Genomic DNA, 22,351 nt, shown 5'->3' with positions numbered 1-22,351 from the left:
ACTGCCTTGTGGGATACCACCGCATATTTCAACTTTTTCGGTACCCATCACCAACACACGCTTGGATAAAAAATTAAGTATCCACAGCCGCATTTGAAGAGGAATCAAAAAGTTTAAGAGAATTCTACCAAGCTTAATCAAGTTGACACAGTTATAGGCTTTGCTGATGTCCAGGGAGAGCATGATAACCATTTCACCTGCTTTTTTTAGCTAGCTATCAGAAAACATAGTTCATTAACGCACATATTCGTAGGTCTGCATTTTTGATAAGCGTAAGAACGAGCTGAAATAATGTTCTCAGTTTTCAGGAAATCAGTTAGTCTCTCCTTAACCACGAGGTTGATAGTCTTTATGAATATAGATATCAGTGAAATTGGTCTGAAGTTACTTAAATCATTTAAGTCTTTACCTGCCTTAGGAATGGGAACTATTTTGATGCATCGCAAATCTGAGTGTATGAAGTTGATGGACCAGCAGTTGTTAATTGCATGCAAGAGAATGCTAAAGCTTCCTCCAGACAGTACTCTGAGCTTGTCATACTTGACTCCATCACAATCTGCCGCAGTACCTCTCTTTCTGGAATGTAAAACATACATTAGCTCATGCAATGAAAAGGATGTGTTGCTGAGACTACTAAAAGAAATTGAAGGTATTGTAATCGGATTGACACTTGGAATGTAGTGTAGTGATACCACTCAATATTTAAAGGTTCGTTTGAGTCTTTATTAATTTAAAGTCTTTATTAACGTTTATACTTATATTCTGCCTTTGATTCTGACTTTGATTCTGACTTTACTGAGGTATGCTCAGGTGTCTTATATAACTAATAAATTAATGCTAACTTAAGCGAATAGTATAATTAAAAGTAGGTTATAGCTTACTACTAATATATGAATTGCTTATTACTAAAATTCCACTACCTTAACTAGGTTAGTAAGAAATTGTATACTTAGCAATAACTTGTAGACTACGGTAGAGTTCAACTGATCGATAATACTACACCTTTCCTCTTGGGAAGAATGATCTTTAACAATGAATGATCATTCTTGGGTTTATCAATTATCGATGTTATTGCCTCTACCGTAGTCTTATAGTGTACATATATTTTGTGTGAGGTTTTTATAAATATTTGTGTATAAAATTTGTTTGAATTAAAAAAAAATTTCTTTTATTTATATAGGGGTCTTATACATAATTACGCTTGTACAGAACAAAAATTTTGTCTCTGTAGGTTTCTTATACGTACTTATGTATAAACAAAAAAAAATTGTTTGTACAGATATAATATTATTTTGTGTGTGTGTAGCTTATATTTATATTTTGTTAGTGTAGGCTATATTTATGTTTTGTTAGTGTAGGCTATATTTATATTTTGTTTTTGTTTTTCCTTATCTAATAGTAACCTAGCGCGCGCGTATGCTATATCTAACCTATTTTTGTGTGTGATTTGAGTTTTTTCATAAGTCCGTTAATGTTGTGGCTGTTGGAATTGTTGCCTATATCTTTTTTCTGAAACTACTTCTTGGTCCTGATTTTAATTTAATTTAATTAATTTTGGCTTTTTGGCATAGCGAACACTCTTTGACAAACCTGGCCATTGCTTCTGTCATTTGCGGCCAGTAATAGTACCTTCGCACCTTCCACAAGGTACGTGTGATTCCAGTGTGACCCCCTTCTATTGGGTCATTGTGGTATTTTTGTAAAATGGTTTCGATTGCGGGCTTATTGTTTTTGTTTATAATTGTCACCTTTTGAAGTAGCGCTACTCTTATATTTTTTAATATCCTATTGCCCATTATTTTAAATTTGTTCTGCGATACGGATTCGAAAATCCTCTCGCTTGGTGACACTTTAAATTTCGACAATTTTAATATACCGGCTTCTTTTTCCAGCCTTTGGAAAAACTGACCTAAGTCGAGTTTTCCATTGGTATAAATGTCGTTTATTACGAATTTGGCAATTATTTTCCTCCCATGTTTCATGCAACATTTATCGGAGGCAAATTTTAATTGCACAAATTTCCGTACGTCATTATTATTAATGACTTTATAAACTTTGGGCGCCGCATTCTTATGTTCGCTTGTATGTCGCTTTTCTGTGCCGTTATCTTTCTGCCGCGTTGCAGATCTTGTTACTACCGTATATAGTTTACTGTTCATTTCCTTCAGATCTTTAAGTGTTATGCGGGATAGGGCGTCGGCTACGTGATTATCCTTCCCATAATTCGTATGTTTCCTTTTAAGTTGTTTTTTTTTTTTAGCACAAGGAAGTTAATCTTTTGTGGAACAAAGAATTTAATCGTCTTCAAATCTAAGTGAATAAATCCGAGCGATTTAGTAGTTCCTGGATGATTGCCAATTATTTTCAAATATTAAGACCATGCATAGTTTGATGTATTGACCTTTGGATGCTGTGCCTGCTTGAGTTGTCGTCTGTACCTTCTTTCCGAAACTTGTTCTTGGAAATCTACTGTCTCCACATCGTCCCCTGATGGGAGAGGGTGGGCTTGTTCATAATATATCGGCGCGAAAGATGATTGCCCGTTGCCGGGTTCTGGGATATTGGTGTCTTGCTTGGGAGGGGGGTCTATTGCGGGGGAGGGGTCATGTGGCCTGTGTGTTTATTTGGAGGGGTTGCTCTAGACAGTTAGTGTCTCATTGGCCTGCTTTGAATATATATATTTTTTCTAGCCCCCCATAATAATGCAAAATTAGTAAAATAAATAGAAAAGAATAGTTTTCTTTCGTCCTTTTTCTCAATTTTGTTTCAAGTTTGTTTTGCTTCAGTTTTGTTTTCTCCTTTTTGTTTTGTAGTGTTTATATTAATGTAAATTTTTATAAAATGTAATCGTATTTTGACTCTTAAATTAGACCCTTTATATATGTATATATAAAATATATATATATATAAAAAATTTGTTTAAAAGCACTGTTTTACATTTAAATTGTATAGAAATAATTAAAAAAGTATTAAAAATGAACTTTAAACTTGTTTATAAATTGTTATATATGTATATATAGGCACTGTTAATTTATTATCCTTAAATAATATAATATAATATAATATAATTAATTATAAGGTATCTGCATCTCTGCTATATTTGCTAGAGTATACTTGCGGTTGGTGTATTGTTGATCTGGCAGCTTCTTCCAATTGTGGAGTTTCTTGGATTTTGAAGTTTCAATATTGTTGTTGCCGCTTTGTTGTTCATCTGACGTGTTTTTATTTTCTTTTTATTTGGCTGTGTCTCTTTTTTTTTTTGATATCTCGTATTTGTTTAATATTTAATTGCATATTTATGCATTACCACACTGCACTTCTGGCCACTTTAGGTTTTTTTTTTCCAGTTAATGTTAAGCTGGAATATACTGGCTTTCTTGTCCATGTAAGTGTTTCAAAAATGTTTTTCACTTTTCCTTTTGTTATTTATGTTTCAAAATCTGATATTATTTAGTTTAATATAGTGTTTTTCATTAATGTCTTGCAATTTTTTTTTCATCTATTTTTCACAATACTAGTATATGTTTTTCATAATTGGACTAAGTCCGTTAAACACGAAATTTCCTTTTTTTTTTGTGTTTTATTATATATATATTTTTTGTTTTTTAAAGTTCCTGCAATTTTCACAATATATATAGATTGTTTTTTTTTTTTTTTTAAATAGTTTCTTTTTATCCTTTCTTTTTTTGTTTTTAAATTTTGTTTCCTTTGACAAGGCCTCCACAAAATTTTTTTTTAAAAAAAAATTTCACCAAAATTTCATCTCGCCAAACTTTCAGGACACTCCAGGACACTCCAGGACGCCAGTGAAAAAAAATTTTCACCGACGTCCTGTCACGGTCGCCATGTAGTGATACCACTCAATATTTAAAGGTTCGTTTGAGTCTTTATTAATTTAAAGTCTTTATTAACGTTTATACTTATATTCTGCCTTTGATTCTGACTTTGATTCTGACTTTACTGAGGTATGCTCAGGTGTCTTATATAACTAATAAATTAATGCTAACTTAAGCGAATAGTATAATTAAAAGTAGGTTATAGCTTACTACTAATATATGAATTGCTTATTACTAAAATTCCACTACCTTAACTAGGTTAGTAAGAAATTGTATACTTAGCAATAACTTGTAGACTACGGTAGAGTTCGACTGATCGATAATACTACAGTAGCTCTTGTGCATATCCAAGTATTTTTTATTATCATAGTCATTCCATGCAGCACAACCGTTTAAAATCCAACAGAAATGTCGATGACCATTGATGTAATTCCAGAAAAAAAGTAAGTTGCCCTTACCACATAGTTCGTTAGTCACAATAGCTTTAACTTTCTTACTGCAGACTTCCACTTTTTCATTGTTTTCATATATTCAATGTAGATGGCTGGATTGGCATATTTGCTCATTTTTTTCCTTGCAGCTTGGTATTTGCAGAAAAGTGTTGACAGGAACGAGTTTCACCAAAGTTTAGGTGAGAAGGACTCAATGTCAGGAAAGTTGGTTCTAGCAGACCTAATAACAGACTAAAAGGCACCTTGAATTGATAATAAATCGGAAGGAAGATCAACTTTAGACAGACGGGAGAGTGCTGACTTTTGAAAATGGAAACGTTAGATGTGTTCCAATTGAAATATAATATAGGTGAATTTGACAAAGTTAGATCCAAGACACTGCTCGCCGTGCGACCAGTCCGGTCACGGTGAAAGACAGCATTGCTATTATTTAAGACACTGAAAATGCTGGAATTGATGGCATTTACAAGGATCTTGCCTTTGTTGGTCAAGTCTTAATCGTCATACAACAAAAGCTTGATGAAAAATAGCACGATGCTTTGAAAAGATTCGGTTTGAGGTTCATGGTTTTGATGACGATAATGTCAACAGCAGAGTTATAGGGAATACGTCTGAAATTGACATCTTTCTTAACTAATATACTAACACCTCCATAGCCATCATTTCCACATTTGGTGGCTGAAGCATAATTCGAAACTTTAACTTCAAAACAATTTTCATATTTCAGAAAAACTTCACTTAAGATTCAAAAATCAACCCTATTTGAGTTCAAGTAAGAATCCGAAAACGACAGGTTACGTCGGACACTTTGAATATTATATTGTAAAAAGGATATCATGTTAAAACTTGAGAAAGAACCCCATAGGATTTCTTCGTAGTACTGGGTGCTTGAACGGGGCAAGAAATGGCACAGACAGAGATTTTTTCTTCAAATTCTTTAATAAGATTATGAGAGATCATCGGACGGATACTTTCTTGAATTGCAGAGATTAAACTTTCAAGTTCTGAGGAACGCAAATAGTTGTTTGAATTTACTAGACGCCGAAGACTTGTTCTAAACGGCTTGGGGGGTGAATTGAGACAAGGTTTGGTGGGTGAACTGAGAGGAGATTTGGAAAGAAACGATTTCCTTTTGACGATAGCATTAGATTTATTTTTGGTTCAAATTTTATTGGCATTTTCTTTCTCGTCCTTAGTCGAAATGGCAGAGGCGTTCCCCAATGGAGGGAAATTGTCGTCGTAGGAGATATCGCCAAGACATTCGAAGTAATTTAAGGAAAACTTTTCTTTTACCTCTTTATACGAGAGGTTTTTAATTGCCATTATCCTGTTGATATTTAATTCAATTTCCCTGTTCGGGCAAGACTTGTTGAGAGAGTTGTGTGCACCTGAACCACTGGACAAACACTTCATCTTCTCACAATTCCGAGACTTCCTACAGTCCAGGCTTCTGCTCTTCTTAGCTTTACAAAATTTTGAAACGTGACCGTACCTACCGCACTCAAAGCGTTGCTTTGAGGTTTGTACAAAGTACTCAACCGATGGATGACAGTAATTGAATTTAATTGACTTAGGGAGGACTTACCCTTTAAAGCCAATTTAGATGCTGGTTGTGGGAATCCACTCATCCTTATTGTTGGGATTCCTTCTTTGAAAACGGACAGCCGACTTCATCCGAATATCAGACATAGTGTTTTTAATTATCTCGTCTACGCTATGTATACATGGGATATTTCGAATGACACCAAACTTCTCGGTGAACGACCTCCATATGTACGCCCTCAAATTCTTCTTAGTAAAATCGTTATTTGTGACAAAGTTGTTGGCATTGGCAGCAGAAAAGCAATTTGCCTCTGTCCCTGCTAACAACTTTTAGTTCTCGCAAGCCGTACATGGTGAAATCCTTCAGGTAATCGTAAAAAAGAGATCGGAATTGATATTCACACGATTCCCTTCAGCATTTGCTTAGTTTTCGACAAAACCAACAAAATTGCACTTCGACAATCAATCGTACAAATTGATCTCGTCGTTTGGGGCGGCTGTGGCACCCAAATCAGAGGACTTGCCGGCTACCTGTTTACTAGGCACAATAAAAACATTTGTGTGAGCTTCTCCATTAGGAGTTAAACGAATTTTATTCTCACCCATCCTCGATCTCTTGGTGTGCCCAGTGGCGTTCATATAAAAATCTTCGAAACAGTTCCTATCAGTAGGTATAAGATCAGACCCAGTCTCTGTGGGGAGACGGGCTGATGTTGTATTGTCTGTTATCACGGGAAACAACAACAAAAAATCAAAACGAAAAGAAGAAAAAAAATTGTTACATATGCTTCTCTTTTTTTTTTCTCAAACGTTCTTCTTCTTCCCACTCTTCTTTTCCTCACTTAAATTTTTTTTTTTTTTAAATCTGGTTATTTTTCGAACCCCTTTTTCCCTTTCTTTCTTTCTCGTTTTAAATTGTTTAAATTCTTGTAAATTTTTCTTTATTTTTATATATACATATATATATATATATATATTATTTTTTTTTTTTTTTCCTTTTCTTTTTTTTCGCTAACTCCAGTAAAACACAAAAATTATTCAGACGCCGTTTGCAGAAATGACGTGTTGAATCAAATATGTGCAAAACCGGAATGCCGGAAAATTTTTTTAATCAGAAAATAATCCTACACGTGTTTTGAGTAAAAAATTTCCTGGTCAAATACAAAGAAAAACAAAATAAAAATTTCTCGGGGAGAATTTTTCGTAGCTTAAAACACATATGCATATTTTCTCAAACACACTCTGATCGGTTTTTGTTCACTTTGAGAGACCTGGCGTTTGATTTTTAGAAATTCTGAGATACCGTTGGAGTGCGTTTTGGTTTCATTTTTATGCAACATGTGTTTTTTGAGAGCAGATAATTTGCATTTATTGAAAACAGGTATGCAATGAAGAGATGATGGGGGGAAAATGATATAACTTGAATTAATTAGAGAATTAAAAAGAACAATAACAGAAAAAATTTGAAAATGTCTAGAATAAATAAATAAATAAATTGATATTTATTACATTTTCAAATTTTCGGTTTATTTGCTAATACAAGGAACTGACGTGCAGGCTTAGCTCGGAATTAAATATTTTAGCATCAATTAGAAAAGCTCTGGGTAGACTTGAGGGCGTACGTAGAAACTTGCCGGTTTGGAGGTGAAATTCTGTGACCAGCTCACCTCCTAAATATACTCCAACGGTCTGAATAAGTGGAAATGGGAAGGGGGCAGGTTTAGGGAATATGAGGGGTGCACTTAAACATCCTAACTTAAGCCGAGAAGTTATTTCTTTGGTTGCTTTTGTTATGCAAATTTCATGTTATCATCATATTATCAACAAGGTAGCGATAAGACTGAATCCCCTGTTAAAACTGCTAAAGAAACCATTATCAAGACTGACAAGGAAAAGAAAGATATGTGGTGTCATTATTATATTGACATAATACGCCGTAGGTAAGATTAAAAGAATCCCTGTCTACAGACCAATGTCCAAAAGAACAAGATATGGTCTACCAGCTATCGCTGAAAATTTTACGACTACGAAAGTTTCCGACGTTCCAAATAGTTCCAGAGAATTATATAATACTATGATCAATCCACAAAAGTGCTTCCAGATTAGAGAGAGAATTAGAGAAGGAGAATGCAAATAAGAGCTGATACGGAAAATATATTGTCTAATGGATTTGTGAAAGACAAGGTTTTAGAACGTTGCAATGTTGTTGATGTTGTTAGCAGCATCACATATAAAAAATATCGCGTGATTATATTATTATTATTACTATTATAATTTTAGACTAATATATAAATAAATCCGTAGACTAAAAAAAGGACATTGAGCACTAGCAACACAGGCTATCGGCTACGAATATAAAACCTTCTGCTTCTGTTGAACGCTCAGACGACAATCCAAATTCTAACATGAATACTTCAAAGGAAATGTCTGTATCGTCGACAACTGTCATCAGAATATTTTTCGCTTCGTATTATCGAAAACGATTCCCAACCTATAATAATAGAGATAAACGTACACCCACAAAGTAGTCAAACAAAGAAGCCAAGGAGCAAAGCTAGAGTACCAAGACGCTTGGGCGATTATGTTTACTCCTAGCATTAGATATAACTACCGTCTGCTAGTGCACCAAAACTCTGAAACTGACATTTTACTGTTGACCTTTTCACAAAAAGCTTTCCAGTTCTGACGTCTCCCTTGCCTAAGAGCACAAGCATATCCTTTTTTCATATTTTTCTAAATGGATATTGTTTACTCTTATTGACAGCAACTCCTCCGGATTTTCGCTTGTCGAAATTAACTTCACTAAGTTAATAGGGATGGGTTATAAGAGCATTCAAAAACATTCTGGAAAACTGATGAAGGAACAAATATTTCTTTTTTTTCAGTTTAAAAAAATTAACAGTCATCTATGGTGTCACCAAATCTGTGCTGGGTTTTTTGTTACTTTTGTTGCCTGCATAATTGTTTACTTTCTACTTCCATTTATTTAAATATACGTAATTATTCACAAGTCGTTAATACTACACAAGCACAAAGGTGAACATGAAACGAACAGGCAACTGTCCACATGAAAGCATTCAGGTGGTATGAAATCGCAAGACCATGTTATTGAAATTCATTTTCGTCACTTAGGCGTATACCAAATTATAGGGCACGGAATCTCTACAAAATTATTCTAATAGCGATCTGGTTGATGTATAATTACCAAATGTATATGTATATATATATTTATACATATATGAATTTAATTTATCGTTTGCTTCCCTTATTATATTACGTACCTCGTTATGAAAAAATGTATAGTATGAGCGTTTAATTTTAAACATCTTCATCAAAAAAGTCAAATTTATACACGATTATTGAGTTTACGTGATTGTTACTTAACAAATAATCTAAGAATAAAAGAAGAAGCTATTAATAATTATTATAATGTTTCACTAAGTTAGCATCAACCTACATAATGAAGTTTCATTACTTATATTTTCGAAGAGAATATTCAAAGTTTGTAATAATTGAAAACATACAAAACTGGAATCTCCACTTTTTTGACGCATTATATGCGGAAAGTATGATAATATATTTTTCTCTAGGAAAAAGGAAAATAATTAATAAATAATTATAAAGAGTGAGTTATTAAGCCTGGTTACTCGAAAACCGAACTGTCATGTTCATCACCCCATATTAAAATTTCCGCTATACTTCTTAAAAACCAGCTGAGAAAAAGAGTTGAAGACGATGAAGGCAGTGGAGAGGTGGGATTCTGCTAATATTTAATTAAGTCAATGGGTTCTTTCTCAAGATCATTCAAAGCAATTTTTAAGTCAACAGACCGATGATACATAGTTGGCTCTTAATGATGAATCCAAACAAACCGTTTAAAAGTCTCAAAATACTTGGCAACATTTAAACATCGGGCATTCGACTTTCAATGTTCCAATGATGTTTCGTAAAAATCCCTTGTTGTCATTAAACCCAAAAATGAATTTTAGGTCACCCAATGATCTCTGTAAGACATACCCCATAAAAATTTATTATTATTACAAACCGAGACTACAACACCCGAATTAGGGGAGTTCCTTAAAAATGCTGTTGAAACAAGTACACCACGCAATACGTATTCCCAACGTATAACCAAAAATATAACCAAAAGCATCCGTACAGTTGGAGCTTACACCAACAAACACTTTTTCAATCGCTTTGATTTGTGATTGGGAAAGTCAAACTGGCCTCTCCTTTTGCTGTATGTTAATTTATATAATTTATATTTAAATATAAATAGCTTTATTATATATTTGAAATAGCTTTATTAATATATATAAAAATATGTATAAAAGAAATTGTTATTCTTTTTAATGGTTTCCTGATTGTTTCCGATTCTTTTTCGTTGACTTGGTCGCTTTTGCTCTTCTATCATCTCCTCTACATTTACCATTGAAATTGTTAAGTTGGGCTTTTAACCACTTAACAGAGCTGCCATTTTTAGACTACTTTTTTACAATAAACTCTGTACTTTGCCTTTTAACAGGGAATTTAGCGAGGACTTTGTTTAAAAATTATGGCGGTCTAATTTTAGGCTAACTTGTAAAATTGAAGAAATTAAGAAATTTTATGTGAAAATATAGATTTATTAATAAAAAATAAAAATTCCTTTTTATAATTTTAATCCGAAAACGTTCTTCAAATTACAGCTGATTATGGTATTGCGCAACCAAATGGTTGTTTACATATTGAAAATAAGTCGGCACGCAACCAAATGGTTTTCAAATCAATTTAATAAGAAAGCCTTTAAATTTATTAATTCTAACATAATCCCCAACTTTGGTCTTGGAAATGTTTTAGGGAAATTATATACAGTTTGTAATATCTGCTTCCCGTTGTGTTTATTGACTTCATTTAGTTTCATTTTTATTATTCTGTGATATGCATTATTGTATTTGGCTAGTAACGTTTGCAGGTTGTTTAACCATTTGTAATTACCGTATACAGCAAGGGCTGTAATTGTAAAAGTTTAAAATTATACGTGTTCTTTTATTTTCTACTACTCGTTATCAGGTACATGATAAAGATATTTAAAAAGTAAGAACATCATAAAAGTCTGCAAATCTCTAACATTCACAAACAGACCTCCCAGTCAGTTTATAAAGACTGTGAATTATTTTACTGTATACATGTATAACTGTTTGAGCCATCTCCAAGAAATATTTGTACCGTGTTTTAGATCGACAGCTGTGTTTGTACGTGGATCACCAGATCGTAAATCTTTGACTAAATCTTAGATAAATATATAGCTGCTTTTCAGCACGATTTTTCGTTTCGTCGTTTTTCAAACCAGATCAGCCGCCATCAACTAACGTAATAACATATATAATTTCTTTCCAAACATAAGTCGACCTCTAATATGGAATATATCCGAAATTTTTCAAAAGTACTTTTGTGTATATTATTTCGTTTCTCATATTCTTCGTCCAACTGAAATATTTAAAAAATAAACAAGCGAAACGGAAGCACGATTAAACATTTCCAAAATCTTAAGTTAATGTGTAATTTAATATTTAATTTATTTTCGGGGTGGGATAATAACTTTGCCAACTTTTTACTAGAAAAAAGCCGGGTTTTATTGTTTTTACAGCGTATGGCTTATGGACTTTAACAAATTGCTTATTTTTCAAATTTGATCAGATGCCACCAACAATCAACCTCCAATAATACGAAGTCTTTTGAAAGTATTTCCGAAAGTATTTACTTCTCATGTTCTTCGTTCAAACGAGAATATTTCAACATAACACCCGAGAATCGAGTTCCGTTAAATGGTCGCAAAATTTCAAACTAGTGTGTATTTTTAGATTGTAAAAGCAACTATTTGTTTATGCCTTGGCAATCCTGATATTTTCTGTTTATGTTTATTTTCATATTTTTTTATGTTTACTTACATTTTTTTACGGGAATTTATAATGTTAAATATTTATTAAACATTAGTACTAAGCACTAGTTAAATACTTTTATAAGAAGATTCCAAATAAAATCTTTCCTTTTCGACCTGAATATCGGGCGCTAAGACAAAGTCAAAAATGAGCGATGATGACAGAGATATCGACATTGAAAGTGACGACGATAATGATTCTGATACGGGCACTAGTATGCCTCAAAGGCATAGTACACAAAATTTCACACAAGAAGAAAAGCGGGCTCACCATAATGCATTGGAACGCAAAAGACGTGACCACATCAAAGAAAGCTTCACTAATTTGCGAGAAGCAGTGCCATCACTAAAAGGAGAAAAGGCGAGTCGAGCTCAGATTTTAAAGAAAACTACCGATTGCATACAAAATATGAGACGAAAAATTCAGGCTAATCAAAAAGACGTGAATGATCTTAAACATCAAATTGCTATTTTGGAAGAGGAGGTACACCTTTTGGAATCTGCTAAGAATGGAAACGAGATTGATGTTAGCAGTTACCATCAACTAATTAATTGTGATCAATCGGATGGTGATGAACAAGACTTTAGTCGTCGCAGCAAAAAGATGAAAACTTCCTACCAGATGTAGTCAATGACAAAGCGAGGCATTTCAGCATTGAAACCTATTCAATTAAGGCAATGTAGATTTTTATAATGCGTAAAAATCTTAGTGGGATTGATATGACCAGAATTGTTTCTTAATATTGTTAAGTAATTGTAAAAGTAGCAAAGAGAGCGCTTTTTGTGCTCACTGAAATTTCTTTTTGAAGCATTATTTTGTATAAATAACTTAATAAAACAATAACTATTAAAAAGGTTGTAATTTAGCGCACTTATCGCTGGATTCTTACATACAATACTAGGAGGAAACTGTTAAGTGAGTCATTGTTTTAATTGTTTAACTATTAATATTTAATTTCATAGGGATGAGAATACGTTCTTCTAGTTCACATTTTACTTACTAAGAAATTTTGTACTTACTTCTTTAATGTATCCTGCGCTAAGCAGGCTTCTTGATTGGGGTAAACGAGATTCTTCGCAAAAGATTTGCTTGAAGAACTCAATGAGAAAATGTCATTCCAAATTCGAAATAGAAGTTGGATTTGATTGTTGTGAATTTGCATAAGCGTTTTAAGCGTTTAAGAAAAGGAACATAGAAGATACACTTTTATTGATAACCGCGAATTCTTGGAGGTATAATGAAATAAGACTGTCTTGGAAGCTTTCAATGAATTATTTTGAAACAGTGTGAATAAAACTAAATTGAATGCTTAAAAATTTTATGCATTTAATATTAAATAGGTATTGGAATGAGAATGAGTACAATTCATTGTTTTTGATTTTACTTTAATTCTCATGACCATTCTTCTTACAGTGTGCGCTTAAATTTGTCTTACGAGCAAAACTCTTACTACAACTTTTGCATGAAAAAGGCTTTTGACCAGTGTGAACGGGCATATGACTTTTCAGCCCAGACAAGTACTTAAATGTTCTTTCACATACATTGCACGTGTAAGGGCGTAACCCCGAGTGCACGCGCATATGCACATGCAAGTTATCCTTTTTTTTAAAAGATTTTCCGCATTCCGAACAAATATGCGGTCTCTCGTTATGATATTCTACGAGATGATATTTTAAACTTTCTGAACGTCTGAAGGCTTTCTCACACAATTCGCATTTAAAGGGCTTGTCAACGGAATGGAGGCGCATATGCGCCCGCAATTTATCTTTATGTTTAAATGATTTGTCACACTCGGAACATGCGTGCGGCTTTTCATCACTGTGTGTGATCAGATGATATTTTAAACTCTCAGAGCTCCGGAAGGCCTTTTCACACGAATCACATTTAAACGGGCGATCACCGGTGTGAATGCGCACATGTATCATTAATTTCTGTTTATTTATACAAGATTTACCACAAAAGGAGCATAAATGAGGTGATTTGTATCTCTCATTACTTAAATGTGCTTTTTTCATATGTCTTTCCAAGTCATTTTTGCGACTGTAACGTTTCGGACATAAGGTGCAACAAAAAATTCGTGTGGAGTGTGTAGTTACACTTTTTGCACCATGTAGCGTCCTTAAGTGATCATTCAGGTTTGCCATATTACCAGTTCTAAAAGTGCACAATGTAGAGCACATCTTCTCATCTTCCTGCATGTGACTGCAACTTTTATGTCTTCTTAAAGCTGCTGCTTTCCTATAGATTTTACCACAAATATTACAAGAATTGTTAAGCAAATGGCCATCTTGCGCTAATGAGAAGGCATTACTAGTACCAGTACACGTGCTGCTGTTCATGGCACTTTGATCGCTGAAACTAAACCTTCAATAATACTTAATATAAAATGCATTCTTAAAATTACCTTTCATTATATCCATCTGCTTTACAATCGTTATCACTTAAATCAGATTTTACTGAAGAATTATTATTTTCAGCTCCATCGTTTAAAAGCAAGGTTTCTGATTCCAACACTTCTAGTTCCGTCTTAATTTTCATTTCAACTGGTTTTAACAACATACATTCAGTTTCATTCGCTTTCAATGACTGCGTTAGTCCTAAGTTAGTGGACTCGATCTTGGCAGCTTCTGTCTTAACTTGCATTTCCTGTATCTTAGGCATTTCCGATAGACAGCTTTCATTATCGTTCTTCTGCATATACTGTAGAAGCTCTTCATGTCTTTTCTTAGCTTCTAAGAGGAATGTGTAGATATTCTTCAGAAAACTGGCACACTTTTCGCAAATTTTTTGCGGCAATTGGTTTTCAAAAGGAATAATACGCTAAATAAATAAAATGATATTATTCATTAATTACTTATTAAATATTTTTTATGGCTTAAAAAACCTTCACTTGTAACAAATCTTTTAACAGCTCGTCGTAAGTTTTCGATTTGTTATTTATCTTTTCCTGCAAAGACAGATAGCTACGATAGCTTGATTCCGCTCTTGTGCATGTGCGACATCTTCTTAATGTTATTTTCGTGAAGCAGGTATTAAAGGATTCGTTCATTGCCATAAACTAAATAATTTTCTTTTTTTTGCTTTTGGTAAAGAAGGTGAGAAAATTAATTAATTGTTTAACGTGCTAAGTAAATCATCGTTCTTCTCTTTTACTTTTTCGTGAGCGAATTTCATAAAAATTGACAAACCTGGCATTACCGCGAGAAGTTAAAAATGTTGTATCAGTAGTTGGTTTTTTGTTAGTTATCGTAATGACCATCGAGTTCATATATATGATCAACGGTAATAATAAAAATGCCGCTATTTGGATAATGCACAAGGAGTGTTAAAAAAGTTGACTTTCGCATTTTATGGGCAATTCACTCGATTTTCGAATGTCCTTAACATGTGACGGCCGAATCAGCCATTTTGCATTTTTAGTTTGTTTTTGATAGATATGAACATTCGACATGTTTTCGGATGCATACTATTGAAAAAATAGATCAAAGAATCTGTATTAAATTTTGTATGAAAAATAATATTAAGCGTTTGAACTCACATAAAATGTTAGGTGTGATTTGGCGGGTGCTGAGCAAAAAAATGTTCATAAGTGATACAAGGTCTTCGCAATAGCCCGAGGAGATTCACGACGCTGCCCATCCTAGACGCCAGCATGTCAACAACCTACGAACACGAGGAAGCACTATTAGGGCAGTTGATGAGAATGAAGTACTTAGCTCATGCCATACATTTTTTTTGGATGTTTTGGATGTGAAACTTGTGGCAGCGAAGTTTGTCTTGAAAAAGAAATAGTCGCATGAGCACAGTTCCGAAGCTGTTGAATGACATCGTAACCAATGGGGGTCATAACTGGAGAGAAAGCATGTGCGAAATGAAAAAAGGATCAAGACTGAAAAAAGCACCCAAAGTTCGTTCAACTGTAAAGGTTTTGCTCACTGTTTTCTTCGATTAAAATAGCGTGGTGCACCATAGATGGTCGTACGGCCAATCCGGGATATTACCTTGAAATTATGGGCCGTTTAGTTGAAGCGATACGAAAAAAACGCCCGAGATTGTGAAATTGCCAGTCATGGATATTGTTCGTGAATGTTGCGTCTTAGTCAAAACAAGCCCCAAAACTGGAAAGATCCATGAAAGGGCGGACTAAGGAGATTGAGGTCAAATCGCAGGAAAAGCTCAAGACCATACTACAACCGCTTATCAAAAGAACGACGAGTTAATGAAGATGGCTAAATATAATTTAAACAAATTTTTAAAAAAAATTTTAATGCTATAAAATATATAAGAATGATTACCAGAAAACCGCTCTTTGGTGCAGATTTCGCAAATAGGAACTGATTAATTTGATTGTAAATAGACTAAACTCATAATAGTACCTAAGTTTATGCAGCCGTAAATTATGGCCGACCGTAAAATAGTCCTTCGAAAAATCATTCATTATAAGGACCATTCACTCCCCCTTATCATACTTCAGTCGAATACCCTCTAAAACTTTGAGCATGACCGTATTACAGCTATGCCCAGGTTTATACCCGGACAGGTTTGTACAGAGTAAATTCTTCCTGCACAGGTCCAATCCAACCTAATCAGTCCTTAACCATTCAAGCACCTTCGGCAAATCAGGAAGAATGCTAAGTGAGCGGAAATCCTAAGGGAGAACTGAGGTTACGTGATGATCATATGTGATCTTCTATGGGAGCAGTTGGAGAATAGACTGCCACACTGAAATAACGAAAAAAGTGCTTCAAGGATTAGAAAGAGGGCTGGAGAAGTTTAGTATCTCTAATGGAGATTAATTTGAAGCAGCCAATAAATACCTTTCGGAAGAAATGAAAACTCACACCTTTTCTTTGAAAACATCTCGTATTTATCTGCTCGACACCAGCGATTTCTGTTAAGAAAAACGGAAGTTTCTTATCATGTGTATGTATGTTTGAGACGGTGCATGTCCTAAATAAAATTCATTTTAGCTTTTGCACTTATTGTCTTAATAATAATAATAATATATCTGTATATGTATATATATATATTAAAATTTTTGTTTATTACTAAATTCATCTTTTCATATCCTTGCTAAATTGTCTTTATATAAATAGAAAAAAAATGTAAACTTTTAAACTAATCATCTAATTTCTTCAACAAATGCTGCTCCGTCTGCTCAGTCTCTTATTCTCGAACTAAATACTTTATGATAATAATAAGCATAATATACCTCTTGTTATAATAAATAAAAAATCGCCTGAAAGGGCTAAAACAATAAATATGAATATTAAATTAGCTTTTTCTTATTGCAAGTGCCCCATTTTTGCACAATGCGTATTTAGAGAAGTCCTTAAGGAAAAATGTTCACCACAAGTTCTACATGAGAACGGTGTCTGACCAGTATGAATTTGCATATGCGTTTTAAGCACAGATGAATACTTAAAAGTTTTTTCGCATTCAGTGCACTTGTAAGGGCGTAATTCCGAGTGGACACGCATGTGCGTGCGCAATTTATCTTTGCGTTTAAAAGATTTACCACACTCTGAACAAATATGAGGCTTTTCATCGCTATGTGTAACCAAATGATATCTTAAACATTCTGAGCGTTTAAAGGTCTTTTCACAGAATTCACATTTAAATGGGCTATCACCGGTATGAATTCGTATATGCTTGCTCAAAGTTCCATTTTCCGCAAATGATTGACCACAGAAAGCACATAAGTAAACCTGATTTGCTTTTTTTTTGCATTCCTGTTCTGATTTTGGCTTCTTTTCCACATTCTCGCCATTAATATGTACTTTTTTGACATGCTTTTGCAAATCATCTTTTCGACTATAACGTTTGGGACATAAAGTGCAACAAAACCTTCCTTTGGCTTTGCGAGGTTTGAAATATTTATCAACCATTTCTGGACCGTGTATGGTTCCTAAATGAACTTTTATTGCTGACGTGCGGCTGGTCCTAAAACTACATAACGCGCAAGGAATCTTTTGTTCCTCTGGCATATGAGTATATGTTTTGTGTTTTTTCAGAGCAACTGCATTATCGTAGACTTTATCGCAGATGTCACAACGTACAGCCAAAAATGTTTGAGGTATTGTAAAGTCTTCTTTGGTTTCATCTTCCGTCGCTAATAATGCATCGTTAGTATCGTTGCATACGTTTATTAGGCGGTAATCACTGTAATTAATATGTAAATCAGTTACTCGAATTTAAATTGTCCTCGCAAATCTACCTGTTCTCCGTTTTACTGTCGGAATCGGGGTTTAAACTGCACTTTAATGATACGTAAGTTTGTTCTTTTTTACATTTTTCCTCCGTTATATGTGGCTCTGTTTTAATATGCACTTTTACTAGTTCTAACAAACCGTGCGCTTCTTCATTTTCTTCAGGATTTGTCTTAATTTGCACTTTGTTTATGGGAGGCAAATCTATAGGGATTTCCTTTAAACAGTTGCGAGTTGTATTGCCACCTAAATGCTGCATAAATTCCTCATGCCGCTTCTGTGCTCCAAGGATAAATGCGTATATTTTTTTTAGTAAACAAGCACACTTTATGCAGATTTTTTGCGGTAAATGGTCTTCGATACTTGTATACTAACCAAATAATCATTGATTTGAAAATGTATGTATTTACGTATTTGAGACTTACGTCCACTTGCAATAAGTCGCTTAATAAATCACCGTAAGTTTTTGAGTGAATATCTATTTCGCTAATCATTTGTTGCAATGAGTGGTAGTTTGAGGCGCGCTTTATGCATGTACGACATCTTATTTCCTTAGTGTCAACGATGCCGCAATTGTCAGAGGTTACATCCATTTCTACAAAACGAGCAAACTCTATTATAATTTCTTTGGCGGTGCAGAATAAATGAATATCAACTGTTTATTAAAAGTGCAAAGAGATTCGTGTCTGCTTCTTTTTGTTCGGCGAGAGAAAAATACGATAAGTTAATAGCACCACAGAGAACTAAATAACCAGAGTAGTTACGATGTTTGTCATAATAAGGAGTCGTACCAGAGATAACTAAATGATAAGATGTGCGAACATTTTGTTCAAAATTATAAGTTGTAAAATCTCAGTGATTAATGACGTTCTTGTTATTAATCAAAATAGGAGCGCTGTTCATTAGCAGCAGCTTAATTGCCTATTCTTTGATTATCATTATTTGGCAAAATTTCTATTAATGGTTTTTTGAGATAATGTTAGGCTGTCTTAAACGTTTGGAAAGTGTTCTTAAGTGAATATGCGCTATGGTATATGTATAAAAAAAAAAAATGAAAAGTTAGGCAGTTTGCCTTTCAATTTTTATTTCATTGATATGGAATTCTAAATATTATGTTCACCACACGCCTCAATTAATTTCAGAAAAAATATTCCTTAAAATTTTTTAATGAAAAAGTTCTTTATAACGTCAAACAGAATCATTGGATGTACAAGTATTCATGAAAAATATTTATTGAGTCAATTAATTGATGGTTGGACGCGTTGATGGTAAACTTGAAAATTTCTCTTTGGATTGTTCCCTACTTAAACTTCACCTAGTTACGCTAGTTATACATTTTCACCAAAGGCTTTTGGACTAAAGAACGCGATGTCTTTTTGCTGCAGCCTGGCAGAAATATTCGCTTATCTGGTTGGCCAGAACCGTATTCCACTAGAAATCAGAAGTGGGAAATCGATCGCCTTATAATGCTGTATTTATATTTTTATTCGTTTCTCAGCGAGCGCTTTTTACTTAGAACTTATCCATGATCTATCTACGTCATTTCTAGCATCTCTAAAACACCATGTCTCTACGAAGGCCAAGCTAAGAATAATGTGGTCAAACGAATTTTGTGAGTGCTAGTACAATTAAAATATTTTGTTTTGGATTAGAGCTAATTCTACTTGGACACCGGCATTGCCTTGACGATGAAATTGAATGGATGTTGATTCCCCCAAGATTTCCCTATTTTGGTGCTATACGGGAGCCAGTAGTGAAGGTTGCAATCGTTTGGTGTTATTTATGACTACCGTAATAACTGTGTGTAATAAAACTAAATATGCATATTTCAGCAAATTCGACTCTTCGTTTGGTAATACAAAAAAAGTGAACACCTCCCACTCTTTTCGCCGTCATCATGTTGGAAAGGTATATTAGATGTTTTGATTCCACAGAGTCAATTACACACATACATCTGCCCAATTTAACATTTAACAGCTGCTCAATTTTGGCAGTTCTTTTTGTGACGAACGCATGGATAAAACAATATAGTAGTGTTATATATTGTTACGTAGCAGAAGTGGCACAGTGTATTTTGCTTCTCATAAAGTCAGGTGATGAGGCGGAACGTGTGCCTAAGATTGGCCCCATGAAAGCGAACACAATGGCTTTAGAACTTAATTCCCATAAAGACCATCATGTGCAGGATATTTGCCTCATTTTTTTTAAGATGCCCTCGTTTTTCGAAAACAGCGTCGATCTAGAGAAATAGATGTAGGGAGGTGAACGTTTTGTGTATACCGATGAATGGCACGTAAGAACATCTTCGACTTTTGTACCCAAGTATCTTGTCACACTTAGGCAATTCGTCACTTCAAGATATATGAGCTTTGTTTCTGAAGGCTTATATGTCGTACTAATTATAATCCATATATACCTCTTTCGTGTCTTAGGTGTAATTATAAATGAGAATTATAACGTCTTGGACATATTCCTTCGTCTTATAACGTAAAAGAAGAAATATATTGGATCGATAGTCCAAACTTTGGGGCGATACTGTTTACTTTGGCTTTACCTTTGTTGCTTGATTTTCCGAAAGATGTTCTTTGATATTGTTACGGAAATCCCAAATCCTGTTCTTTCCAGCTAAGAAATAATGCCGGCCGAGGAAAACGAGTACCAGAAAAGCAGGTTAACGAATTAAAAGTGAAACTATTAAACTAGGTAGTAGTAATATGATGATAAAAATGTATATTAATAGAATATTTGTGGAAGGTAGGGTTAGTAGAAAAAGAATATGTGAGTTAAGCAGTCGAAGGTAGTGAATAATCCTACTGTTAAAGAATGTAATTGTAAATAAAAGAATAATGATATATATTTCTCTTGAAAAGAATGTCCACGACTAGTGGTACGAGTCCTATATCTTAGAAAAGCGATTTCCGTAACAATATATTAAATTTATTACAATTGCCACAAATTTCAGATGCACTTAACAATACATTTGATCAAGTGCAACGTATCTACAGTATACTTTAAATATTTTTACTTTAGTTAAATAAATTTTTTATGGGTATATTTTTCAAGGAAAAGAGTGTTCATGGAAAAGCTCTGCATTTGTCTGGTGAAACTGTCGCTGCGTTAGCATTAAAAGCTTTCACTTATCTAATGAAGTATCAAAATTGTATAATTTAATTAAAATCAGCGGCGAAACTTTGTTGATTCTAGGCTGAACTCTTCCCAATAAGGAGCACAAACAACAACAACACGTAAGTACAAGAAAATCATTTTATATTTGCCAGGCTTTAAAAACCCTCTTCCTTTTTTCAGGTAAACTATGCCAAATTTTTTTGTGGTGAAACTGGTACAACTGGAAACATCGTGAAAGAGTCGGACAATGCAATATGTACTTAAATACGTTAATAACAAGTTTTCTTAAAGATTCCGATATTGAGAGACAAGAAATCATCTTAGAGGTTGTGCAACGAGAAATATACTTGATAAAAGAGGGTAGTTGCTGCCTAGAAACATATCCGAATACAACAAGGTAAATTCTAAATTATTATTTTGTTATATTTCACATATGTTTAGCTTGTATAGTTTTAGGATAAATTTCCCATTGTTAATTCGCGGCCTCTGCGATGTTTTCATTGCTTTAATGAACCTGTGGGTGATGCAGAATATAATCAATTCAATTTATGTACTTCCAGTTCTAAGCTTTTGAATGCGCTTCTAGAAATAGTAGAAAAATCGGATGTTCCAAAAAATTTCCTAAATTTTCTAAAGGTAATTATAAATATCAATATTAAACAATAAGAAAGTTATATTCGGCGATGGCCGAATCTCGCATACTCGCCACTATACTTTTATTTGGTACCCATATCGCTAGTATTATTAAGAAAGAATTACTCGTGTCGCCTTAAAATTAACCCATTTTTAGGCAAATAATATATCTTCAGTTGAGGAATGTACGGAATAGTTATAAACCTTCTTTCTTGTTTGCCTTCTGATAAATAATCACAAAACCTCAAAAAAGTGAAAAAGCAATATTTAATCATTTGTAACTTTGTGTTAATATGGCCAATTGCATTTTCGGTTCTAAAGAGTAGACTGTTTTGGAAAGTAAATGTGGAAAATTTCAGGGTTCTAACTTTAGTAATATCCGAGTAACGCGCAACAATCTAAAATATTTTGTTAAAAAAAACTGCTTTGCGTTCAGTTTACACCCCATTGCGCACTTCTGCTCTGACCAATTTGACCCATTTGCAATACCAGCCTGCGTGCAGAAACTTCCAATGTTTCTACCAAATTTGAAGGCGATATCTCTACTTTTGCGACCAGGAGAGTGCCAACACCACACGCCACTCAAACGGACATAACTAAATCAACGCAGAATTTCACTCTGATCAAGAATA

General features: G+C 33.9%; 2 protein-coding genes across 2 annotated transcripts; one reads left to right on the top strand and one right to left on the bottom strand.

Annotated features, from left to right (window-relative positions):
• The first annotated feature begins 11,762 nt into the window (after positions 1-11,762).
• On the top strand, positions 11,763-12,412 carry LOC119639077 (protein max-like). Its single transcript, XM_038036268.1, has one exon. It carries the CDS (start codon positions 11,899-11,901, stop codon positions 12,376-12,378), a length of 480 nt encoding a protein of 159 aa, XP_037892196.1. The 5' UTR covers positions 11,763-11,898; the 3' UTR covers positions 12,379-12,412.
• A 685-nt stretch (positions 12,413-13,097) lies between these two features.
• LOC119639014 (zinc finger protein 665-like) lies at positions 13,098-18,616 on the bottom strand. The gene is made up of 6 exons (XM_038036187.1): positions 18,386-18,616; positions 17,969-18,330; positions 17,061-17,913; positions 14,636-14,809; positions 14,156-14,571; positions 13,098-14,115 (listed from the first exon to the last, which is right to left on the bottom strand). Exons 1-6 carry the CDS (start codon positions 18,551-18,553, stop codon positions 13,137-13,139), a joined length of 2,952 nt encoding a protein of 983 aa, XP_037892115.1. The 5' UTR covers positions 18,554-18,616; the 3' UTR covers positions 13,098-13,136.
• Positions 18,617-22,351: the final 3,735 nt, after the last annotated feature.

Source organism: Glossina fuscipes, unplaced genomic scaffold (genome assembly GCF_014805625.2).
Source record: "Glossina fuscipes isolate IAEA_lab_2018 unplaced genomic scaffold, Yale_Gfus_2 111, whole genome shotgun sequence".
Lineage (NCBI taxonomy): Eukaryota > Metazoa > Arthropoda > Insecta > Diptera > Glossinidae > Glossina > Glossina fuscipes.
The sequence above is the reverse complement of the archived record's forward strand: the minus strand, read 5'-3'. Positions and strand labels throughout refer to the sequence as shown.